Source organism: Prosopis cineraria, unplaced genomic scaffold (genome assembly GCF_029017545.1).
Source record: "Prosopis cineraria cultivar Desert tree isolate PC_DT_omini unplaced genomic scaffold, ASM2901754v1 PC2, whole genome shotgun sequence".
Taxonomy (NCBI): Eukaryota; Viridiplantae; Streptophyta; class Magnoliopsida; order Fabales; family Fabaceae; genus Prosopis; species Prosopis cineraria.
In genome coordinates this window covers 43,802,994-43,815,097 of record NW_026555333.1, presented here as the reverse complement: position 1 = coordinate 43,815,097, position 12,104 = coordinate 43,802,994, and the positions used below count along the sequence as shown (strand labels likewise).

Sequence of the window (12,104 nt, the reverse complement as noted above, 5' to 3'; positions counted from 1 at the left end):
TTCTGGCCGACGTCGTGTTTCTGTCATTCGCAGAAACAGAGGACTGTTGTTGCTCAGATCTTCTCCCTTGTACTCGTATTTGATTCCCTTCTTAACCAACGCTATCCTGACTCTCACCAAACTTGCTCAGCGACAATAATGGCGGTTTATGTCAGCCGCGGAAACAAAACTTGTCCTTCTTTTTCTTGCTTTCTTCTTTATTTATTATTCCTGTTCACCTCTTGCTTTCTGGTAGTTTCCTTCAACTCTATTATGGCCATTCATTCTTTTTTAATTCACCAGTTGAGAATGACATTTTTGGGAGTAAAAGAAGGGACTATTTGTTATTTACATGTGCGCAGTGGTAAACACAACACTAACCACCTTTGGTTTCTTGTAAAAATCTGGATTTGATGATTGGCTTCAGTTGCTTTTTTTTGAAACACGATGTAATGCCGGCGAGAAGGGGAAGGGGAGATTGGGTTTTGGAATTTTTTTTAATTTTTTTGAGGGGCACAATTGTCTTTTCACAAGAAGTTAAAATGATTTGCTATTTTTCCTAATAATTTTGGCAGGATTTTTCGGTCATTTTTTCCCATTGAATGCAATCAGTACTTGGTGTTCGATCCTCAACCAAAGGACACATGTTAGTATTTTAGTTTCTTTGATTGTTAGCTGACAAGACCTGCAAAAATGCTTCACCTAACCATCTGTCTCCTCTGCTCTTCTCTACTCATAACTACACCCAAAGCGGGAATCCCGAAACAAAGGAAAAACAAGCCATGAGTAGCTCTTCTCACCAAAGTCAGCCATTGCTGATGCATACCAGTAACACTACGGTTGATGATGATGATGAGGCTTGGATTCCAAATTATTCTTCTGCAAAAGCTGAGGAGCTTCTGAGGAATAGAGAGAAGGAGAAGCTTGTTACATGGAAATGGTGGGTTAGGGTTGTTGGGTGGGAAACCATGCTGATTTGGAAGCTGTCATGGCCTTCTGTGACTGCTTGTTTGTTTAACTATATGCTCATCTTTGTGACTCTTATCTTCGTTGGTCATTTGGGTGATACACAACTTGCTGGTGCTTCTCTTGCTTGTCTTGGACTTCAAGCTCTTGCTTTTGGAGTTATGGTATGTTGTTGTTATCCACAACGATTCTAAAATTTTCAGCTTCGAATTTGGCTTTAGGCTGTGTCTTGCATGATGTTGGATTTAAGGTTTTACATTTATAATTTTTAAATAATAAATTTAATTTTCATAAACTAATACTTTCTCCGATAAAAAATATAAGATATTTTTGGAGAAGTTAAATTCTAAAAAACGTAAGTTATTTTAGTTTTAGTTTTTCGAGATATAATCATTGCATTTTTTTTAAAAGCATCCTTTATTGATAATAACTTTATATTTATTATAAAGTGTTTAATAGGAGTAAATATGAAAAGATAGGGTTAGTTTGAAAGTAGGTAATTACTTTATTGGGGAGTGAAATTCAGTTAAAAATACCTTACATTTTTAAACGGAGAGAGTAATTACTTGTTCTTATCTTAGATTTTGTATCTATTAAAATGAAAAATTATTAAAAACACAGAAATAAAATAATACTAAATTTGGACTATCTACATTTAATATGATTTATGAACAATCCAGAATTTATATATAATTCAAAGGCCGTGAAACTAGAATCTATTGGACACTTGAAATTATACGAAATTAAATTAAAAATAAAAATTATTTGAGAGTTATAGCCTCAGTTTTATATCATAAAAATATTTAAAAAAAGAAGCTTAGATGAAAGTGAAAATGGAGAATAGAATTAATATGCGATCTAATGAGTGGTAAGCACATATTAATCTTAGTATGCATCAATATTAATTAATATATAGTATAAAATTAAACTATGATTTTGTACAAGTTTGAAGCAAATTAGTTATCAACTTATAGTTATAACTTAAATATAAAATAAGGGAACTTTTTAAAATTTCATGTTCTATTATATTATATTTCCTTTTATTCTATTTATATGTAAATTTTTATATATTTTATTGGAATAAAAAAATTTAAAATTATCAGCTATGTATAAAAATATTGATAAACTTTTAACTTTATTTCTATTAAATATATATAGTTTAATTAGGTATTTTCTCTTACTAATATTTAAATAGAGTAAAAAAATTGAGATAAAAAATTAATGACATATTTTATAAATATGATAAAAAATTCTTTTTCTATCACATAAATATGACCAAATGAGTAATGGGAAATTCTTGCCTGAATATACTTCCTTATTTATGTTCTATCTAGCATGGATAAGGAATAATAAATTCTGAATTAGTACTGCATGATGGTTGATATGAAAATAAATTTAAAGTTGAAATGACAAAAATAATTTTTATGAGTTGAAAGGAAGTACAACTGAAATAATAAATCACCATTAGAGAAATAACATCTTTGTTCTATTTTCTACACTTGTTAAATAAAAAATTAATTGTTATTAAAATAGAAAGGAGACTTGTTTTTTCTTGAACAATAACAAATCAAAACACTTGCTTATCTAAAACATGGCTATTTTTAATACTGGTTAAATAAGAAATTCATTGTTATTATAATGAATCAAAGACTTTTTGTTTTTAAAAAAAATGGCTATTTTGATATTTCTTTGCACTTGTTAAATAAGAAATTGATTGATGCTAAAATGAAATATGAATTTGTTTATTTTTAAATGGTAACTTGTTATTTCAACTATATTTCCTTTAATTTCATAAGGGTTATTTTTGTCATTTTAACTTCAATATTATCTTATTTTCATAATAGTCTTCATGGCGCCTGCTTTGTTAATTTAGAATTTATTGATCCTTATTATTTGTAAATATCATGTTTCACCTATCCTTGTATGTGATTTCACTTTTTTACAAGTATACATAGTACTAGACAAATGAGTTATAGGCTAGCCCGTGTAGGTTGGTATTTTTGCAGGTTGAGTTGGGCCAGCTCGTCAGATAAAACGAGCTAGAAAACCCATCTAAACTCATTTTTTGAAGGGCTGGCTAACCTGTGAGTTGGCTCGCAAAAATTTATCAGAATTTTTTTAACAATTTAAAATTTATATAATATATATATATTTCACATTTTAAGAAAAATTAGTAATTAAAAAACTTATAAATAAATAAAATAAATAGAGAATTTAACTAAGCAAATTCATTTTGCTAGATTTTTACTATTAATTATTTTCTTACCTAGATGTATTATCTTCTTACTAAGAAAGAAAATTTGAATATAAAATTATATTATTTTTCTCAATGAATTCATATTTATAATTTCAAATAATAAATCTTATGATATTAACAAATAATATATGTGCAAAAATATTTCAATAAAAAGTAATAAATCATCGATTTACAAACTGTAATAAAAATTTTATTTGTAATTATAAAAAGTAATTACACTATATTTTATTTTAAATATAAAAATATTTTTGGGATTCATAAATTATATATTTAAAAAATAATATCATTATTGTTGATTTATAAAAAATATAATGTAATTAAAAAATAAAAAAATATTTTTTAAAAAGTATGCTAGCCCGTAGGTCAACTCTTTTTAGCTCATTAGTTTTGTTAGTTGGGCTAGCCCAACTTACTTTAAAAAATGAACTAATTTGTTCAACTTATCTGTCAAATTTTGAGTTTAGCTTATGGGCTCAACCCGTTTTGCTAGCTCTACATGACGATGTGCCCCTTTAAATTTCAGTTGGGTATAATAAATTATGAAAATAATTTATTAAGTAATAGATTTTAATCATAATTAATTATGTTATAATGTAATTTATTTGAATACTATTTTTTAAAATTAATTTTAACAGAATTAAAGATGTTTAATAATTTAATCAGAATTAATTTTTAGTTATATAAGTTACTATATAATTTAATTCTTAAATATCAAACATTAATTTTTTAAAAATACGAAGTTTGAATTTTATTAAAAAAAGAGAAAACAAGAAGAGAGTTTGATTTTATTTTTATTAAATTATATGCTTTCTTTATAATTTTTTTTAGGTTTGTCTTTATAATTTTTTTCAATATTTTTTGATAAGATTTTTTGCAAAATTTTGATTTTCAACTTTTAAAAATAATTAATTTTTGATCCAAAAATTGATTAACCAAAAAGTGAATGTTTGGATAATTTTGTGAAAAATTGATTTTTTAGACCAAAAATCGATTATTTTTACTATCAAAACACACAATGATGATGATGACGGTGAATCCCGTTTGATTTCTCGCTATGTGCAAGAATCCACTTTTTCGTCTTCTTCCCTCTGCCACCGACTCCAAGGCTTTTCGTCTCACAAGTCGCATCTCAAAGTGCGTGAGCTTTGTCCTCGATTCGTTCTTATGAGAAAATAACGATCTCGGTTTTCTAGACGATGATTCAGATTAAAGAGAGCGAACCCTTCTCACATGCATAGCGAATCTGGGTGGCCATTGAAGATGAAGGGAGCGAATTTATTGCGGACCACATACCGCCTCATAAGGTGTAGTTGGATCAAGAATCCTATAAAAGAAGGTAAGGGAGTTGAAATCAGACATTCTCTTTCCTTCTTTCCCAGCGTCTTTGACTCACTTATATCCTTATCGATGGCATCCCCCGATTCAACGAGACAGTTAGAATCTCAAAACCCTCTCTGAAAGCTATGGTATTTGATGAAGAATTTCATGAAGGTTCCATTTTATGTATGCTTTTCTTTTTCTGTATTTAAATGGAACAGGTCATTCGGTTAAGGACATACTAGCATATAAATTTGTATTGGAGACTATTCTCGGTATCAGAGACTTTTCCCTGAATAACTATCATTGAATAGTAGTAGATAGACAACCTATATAAAATCCCTAAATCGTTGAGCTAAGTTATATATGTCATATTTTAACCTATATAGCTCATCGTCACTATGAATTTCATTGCTGGATGTAAGAGGGATGTAATGGTCATCAACTGTTTTATACTTTTTTCTGACATATATAATGCATATCCAGCCTTTTTGAACATTTAACTAAAGTAAATTTAAGCAGGTAGGAATGTCTGCTGCAGTTCAAACTTTATGTGGGCAAGCATTCGGGGCCAAAAAATATGCAGTGATGGGCATACTATGCCAAAGAGCAATTATATTACAGTTAGGGGCAGCTATTCCTCTGACCTTCCTATACTGGTATTGTGGTCCACTTCTCAGGTTTATTGGAAAATATGAGAGCGATGAAATTGCAGAATTGGGCCAAGTTTTTGGACGTGGATTGGTCCCTCAAATCTATGCATATGCACTTGTCTATCCTATGCAGAGGTTCCTCATGGCACAGAATATAGTGAACTTTCTGGCATACGTGGCTGTTGGGGTTTTTCTCTTTCATGTGCTTCTTACATGGCTAGTGGTTTCTGTTTTAGGCTGTGGCCTTTTAGGGGCAGCTCTTACTTCAAGCTTTTCTTGCTGGGTTCTTGTGCTTGTCATAGGGCTATACATTATTCTCAGCTCTTCTTGCAAGAGAACTTGGACTGGTTTTTCTCTTAAAGCTTTCCAGATGAAAGGATTCTGGCCTTATGTGAAGCTCACTGCTTTGTCCGCTGTTATGATGTGGTATGAGTCAACCTCTTTATATGAAACATCCTCAATTAGAATTGTTTATAAATGATTGGTAGTCGGAATTAATTGTATAAAGACATTTATGTGAGTTGCTTGGAGCACTTTTTGTTGAAACCTAGCTAATGTATCTTTGGCATGCTTACAATGCATGGAAGGGAAATGAACATCAATTGAGTACCTAGTTAATTTGCAATATATATTGAATAAAAATGAAAATTCTATTGTTTTGGCGTTTGTTCCTAAGTGTAACTATAAATTAGGGATTTAAATCCTTTGAAGTTGGTATTGGTAAATTTCTTTGAAATTTTCCTTTTTAAGAAAGAGTGAGAAAATTTTATATTTAAAAAAAGATAATAAAATGAATGAAAATATTAAAAAAAGAGGAAAACTTCACCTAAATTCACCAAGATTTAAATCCATAAATTAGGGGCTTATATGAAAATAAATTCTCTCAATTGACTTTTAGAGTCTATATGACATGCTACATGCGTGCAGCATATCATGACACATGCATGCACGCACGGGCGCGCGCTCACGTGAGATGAGTATTTAATTTTAAGGGGGTAGAGAAGCAATTAACCAAGATTACCTATTCCTGTATTAGTAATATAGTTCATTGCCATTCTCTTCTGCACCTCAATTCCTGCTTTCTGTTGAATGTGACTTGAAAGCAAAGTTTCCATAACCCAAGAATCCAGATACAATTCTTAATTATCTTGTTGCTATTGTCCTCTGTTGAATGTTGAATTGAAATCAAATTATTTGATATATCTTTTTTCTGTGTTTACTATCAGTTGATTACAATCATTTGCTTGATATGTGATGTGGTAAACAAACTTTGTCAAATTAATGTAGTTTGGAGGCATGTTACTATCTTGTTGTGTATCTGGTGTCTGAGAATCTTCGCAACCCTACCATCGTATTGGACTCTCTTGCCATATGGTAATTATTTTTTTTTTTTCTCAATCTCTTTGCATTTCTCTCTAGTCTAAATTTTTATACATGCGTGCATGCTTGAATTTCTAATACTGTGATTAACATGATTTCAGCATCAACTACGTGAACTGGAGCTGCAATTTTTCATCAGGCATGTTAGTGGCCTCCAGGTTTGTGTGTGTATGTATGTACTGTTTAGTCTTCGCTCTTGCAGTGCCTTGACACGCTATAGAGTTGAGATGTGATTGCGTTTGCAGTGTTCGAGTAAGTAATGAGCTTGGGGCAGGTAATCCAAGAGTGGCAAAATTCTCAATTGCGGTATGCAATGGAATCGGCATCCTCATTAGCTTCATTTTCTCAGTAATAATTCTGACATTTCGGGTTGGACTGATCAAGCTCTATACCACTGATTCTGAAGTTTTTGAAGTCACGTACAGTTTGTTTCCACTTGTTGCCATTTCTTTTCTCATCAATGGCAATCATTTCATCCTCTTTGGTAACCACCCAACATTGCCATTATTGTGATCAATAAAAATTCTCACGCATTTGATACTTGGTCGCGCATCCAGACAAATCATTTTAAAATTGAGGTGTCTTTTTTTCTTTCTCTATCTTTAAATTCCTAAAATTTATATTTCATTTATTTGACAGGTCAGGCAATTGGAAGTGGACGGCAAAGCCTAGTGGGTTGGGCGAACTTGGTCTCTTATTACGTTATTGGCCTGACTGTTGCTTGCCTACTTGGCTTTAAAACCAGCTTAGGAATTGCGGTAAGTTTGATGAACTTTATTAGTTTCCTTAGCATGCTAATAATTAAAGATAGCTAACACAATGTATTTAGGTAACGTTTGGTTTGATGGATTTGGATTTGCATTTTAGATTTAAAATCTTGTATTTTAAATTTTACATTTGAAATCCATGTATTTAAAATCTTTTGTTTGAATAGTTTAAAAAATTTCAAATGAAAAAGAGAGATGAACTAAGATTCAAAACAAAAATGAAAAATTAAAAATGATGAGTTATATTTTTATTTTTTAATTGACAAGAGATGAAAAAAATATACGAGAGTTATAGAGGTATCAATAATAAAAATGTGAAGAGAACAAGACGTTTGAAATGATTAAAATTTTAAATGATTAGGATATAAAGGAAATTTAAAATTACGAAGGAACTATAATTTGAAATGGATTTGAATTTGAATTTAATCTAAATTTATAAATTTTTATGCATCTAAATGAGGGATTTTATTCAAATCCAAATCTTTTTGATTCAAACATACCAGTAAGAAAAGTTGAGAAAAATGTGTGTGAAGAGTGGTTGCTTCTTGCACAGTGATACTATTTGGATTTGGATCTTATGAAGTACTTTTGAAGTAAGACAAGATATTTAAAGAACAGCGAGTAGAAAGAAGGAAAATGAATCCCATACATACTGAAACTACTCTTGTTTGGTCGTTTGGTGTCATTTTTTCCTCCCGCTTCGAAAGCACTTCAATTTCAGAGAGTCAAATTATATACTTTTGTGTCACTTTTTCAAATTGGGCGGCGACTAAGAATTTGGATATTCTAAGTTACAAGCTTGTAAAATGCTTCTAAAATGAGAGGGAGTCTTCACACACAACCTAACTCCTCTATTGCTCTGTTTCCTGAGAACACTAACTTTTTCCCCTACCAATAGAACGCCTCAACTCCAAAAAAATTTACCGTATGACTATGTCAGTATTGTTACAATTATAAAGAATTGTAGTGAGAAGAAAGGGAAAATGAAGCTTTTGGTCCTTAAAATTTGTTTCAACTATCAATTTGGTCCTTAAAATTCACTATTTATCAAGTTCTTAAAAGTTTCATAACCATGCACAAGTAGTCTTATGGTTTGGAGATGAAATAACATGGGAACGACTAATTGTGTATGATTATGAAATTTTAGGACTTTTGATAGAGATTAAGACTAATTTGAAGGATTAAAAGTTTTATCATCACTAAAAAAAAGTTATCTCTTTCTCTACATCATAATGTGTTTTGAAATGTTATGATTATGAATAGGGGCTATATTGGGGTATAATCATCGGAACTGTTCTTCAGACGGCAACAGTGGGGATTGTGATAATACGGACAAACTGGGATGCTGAGGTATATTCATATATACTCAATCTCTGACCTTAGATCCTTCTCTACAGCCATTATTGGACCTGATTAAGATTCTTGTTTCGAGCAAATTTTCAAGCTAATTGGTTTGTTTTGTCTTTCTGATGTAGGTTGAGAAAGCTGCTGATCGTCTGAAGAAATCTGCAGATGAAGATATCTTGAACGACTTGGTTGACAACTGTTGAAAACAAGACCGCTCGTTTAAGTTAATTAATTAACCCTAGTTTGTAAAAAATCAACTTGAAAATTTAAGGGGATTTATTTGTTGAAAGATAACTTTTAAATTGGATTTTGTTTTAAAATACAAGTTTCTAGTTCTTAAAAAGGATTTAGTTTTAAAATTCTAGTTTCTTGTACAAATTTGAGCGAAGTTATTTGAAGATAACTTTAACTAGCTTCTGAAATAAAATTTCTTAATACATTCTCCAAATTTTCCCATTGTGAAATGGTTCCTTTAGGAGGCTCTCTTTGAAAGTTAAGAAAACGACGGATAAGGACGTGCAAAATAAAATAACCCTGAATCACCTGTTTACCATGATAATTTATATTACTTTTAAACATATTATGTTGGTCAAGCTTTTAGCATGCTCAAGCTTGAGCCTAAAATTATATTGTATAAAGTTTAAGTTAATGATTTATTATAGAAGTAAGATTTAAATTTTCGCTAAAAAGATGTCTATTAAGTGTTCAATTATGCCATGAACATGATTATATTTAAAAGGATATTTGTATCCAATTAAAAAAAGTTTTAAGATTTATTTTGCAGATTTAAGCTTTTCTAGTTAAAGTTTACTTAACTTTTCATTCGTTTGTAGCCCTAGCTAACATTAATTCTAGAAAAAAATATTTAAGTAGATCGAGTGTGTTATATCATTTGTAGTTTGTAAAATTAAATTGCTCTTACTAATTTAAATAAAATCTTGTGTGGCATTTTTAATTAATTTTATTCTTATTATAGAATGTATATTTAAATTTTTTATCTTTTATCTTTTTACTATCATTAATATCAGAATGTATTTATATTCAATACCATTTAAATGGCATGTTTGTATTGGATAAATTACAAATGATGTGATGTATTCAGTCTATCTAAGAATTTCTCAATCCTAAGACATAATGAAAAGAATAATTCATTATTTTCATCTCAATTATCATTGAAAAGCCTTTAGAATTGATTTGGGACTTCTATAGTCTTCTATTTTTTACATTAGCTTTCGCTATTTAATAATATTACCCATAAATCAAATATTTATAACTTGGACAAATTTTTTCAACTTCTACTTTCACTCTTATTTCTTATTGCTGCCTCTACAATTGAATTATCTTAAGTGATTTTTTATCATTTTCTTTTCAATATATAGGCTTTACTATGTTTTCTCTTACAATCACTTACAAAATTTCTTCATAGTCGTACTCTCATTTCAAGGTTCTTTTGTGAAAATCTTGCATTTACCATGCTTCCACCATTTTCTATATATTTTAGCATTTAATATTTATCATTTGTGTTTTCCTAGCTTTTTATTATCATCATGGGTAAAAGAGCAAATTGGCTATTAAATTATAGATTTCTGATTGTTTGGGACCCTAAACTTATTGTTGGTTTAATGTTTTCTTTTAACATTTGAAAATGATATAATGTGATCTCTATCGTTAACAGAAATTAATTTTAACTATTAATTGATAGAAAATAATCTCAAAAATAAAAAAATGGACCTATAAAATTTTTGGGTCATTATTTGGTCAATTAATGGTTAACATTATTTTTTGTTAACAATAGGTGTCAAATTTTATCATTTTCAAAAGTTAAAGGATAATATCTCACTAAAATTGAGTCTAGAATTCCAAACACTTTTGGATTTATAATTTAAGGAACAATTTGCCATTTAACCCTATCATTATTGGGTAGCCTACATTTATTATTTATATTTTTAAATAATATCAATAATAAATGATATTGTTGTTGTTGTTGTTATAAATAATAAATGATATTATTATTGTTGTTGTTGGTGGTGGTGTTGTTGTAAGTATCTACCGTTCAAACTTATGTGTATCTCAATTTGGGTTTGGTTCCTTTCCTTACTTTCTCTCAAGCCATAACGGTTCAAAATTGTTACTTTTGTAAAATAATGAAGTGAATAAATTCATTCAGTGAAACTATCTAATTTAACTATTGGAGTGATCCCTACATATAAGTTCAATAGATTTGATTAATTCAGATATGATTGCCGGGATTTATTCTAATGGAGGCAATATAATTTCAAAACATAGTTTAAGCAATTAATTAGATTCATTCTGATCTAATGGTTAGATCCAAGTCGTTGGAACAGCATATATAATTAAGACGATTAGCCTGCGCAAAAGACCTAAAAATAAAATTTAAAAAAAAAACCAAGAAGAAGAAGAGGAAGAGAATGACAATAAAGTCTCATGACATGTAATTTATGACAAATTAAGTTTTAAATATTGATTGTAATTTGTAAACATAAATCCTGTCTACAAACTAAAAGTTATATTTAGAAAAAATGTCTTATTTACAATTAGAATTTTTGAATTTATAATTGTCTGAATTAATATTTACAATTAATTTTTCAGAAGATTTTCTTGGGATTTAACTCTCATAAGTTCATTATTTTGAGACTTTAATGTAATTTTAAAAAAACAGTTAAGTACACGTGACAAACATGTATATTTTCATATATTTGATCTTAGTTGACAAAGTTCGTCAGCTACACCCTTTTTTACTGTCTGACTTGTTTCTCACCATAATAGAAACATTAGCCTGTTACGTGTCATCAGAGGAAGAAGAAGAAGCAGAAAAAAAAAACTCACAACAATAGAAGGAAGCAAAAATCAAATGAACTCTCATCAGTTAGGAGAATCATGAGCCATTGATGAGGGTGGACAAGGATGAAGATGATGCTTCTTGGATTCCACATTATGCTTCTGCACAAGTTGAGGAGTTTCTGGGAACAAGTACTATCAGAGAGAAGAAGAAGCTTGTTCTCTCACTGAAATGGTGGATTAGGGTTTCTGCTTGGGAGACTAAGCTGATGTGGCAGCTTTCATGGGCTGCTGTAACATCTGGTGTGTTCAACTGCAAGTTGATATTTGTGACTCTCATATTTGTTGGCCATTTGAGTGACTCACAGCTTGCTGGTGCATCACTTGCTTGTCTTGGTCTTCAAGGTCTTGCTGAAGCTGTCATGGTAAGCATTCTTCAGCTTTATAATGATTCTCTAAAGCTCATGCGTACCCTATTTTGATCAGTGTTTAATTTTCTGTTGTGACAAAAAAAAAAGTAGTATGTGATTTTCTATAAAGTTAAATATATTTTTTAAAATATATATACTAATTGTTAATGATGATGGCCGTGGTTGCTAGTAATTATATATTAATGATGATGGCTTCCATTAATGAAAG

At 29.9% G+C, this 12,104-nt stretch overlaps 1 protein-coding gene across 1 annotated transcript; it reads left to right on the top strand.

The window, feature by feature from the left end:
• Positions 1-624: 624 nt before the first annotated feature.
• LOC129303852 (protein DETOXIFICATION 41-like) lies at positions 625-9,030 on the top strand. Its single transcript, XM_054943393.1, has 8 exons — positions 625-1,109; positions 5,042-5,598; positions 6,460-6,546; positions 6,654-6,710; positions 6,798-7,036; positions 7,192-7,310; positions 8,583-8,669; positions 8,795-9,030. Exons 1-8 carry the CDS (start codon positions 762-764, stop codon positions 8,867-8,869), a joined length of 1,569 nt encoding a protein of 522 aa, XP_054799368.1. The 5' UTR covers positions 625-761; the 3' UTR covers positions 8,870-9,030.
• The last annotated feature ends 3,074 nt before the right edge of the window (positions 9,031-12,104 follow it).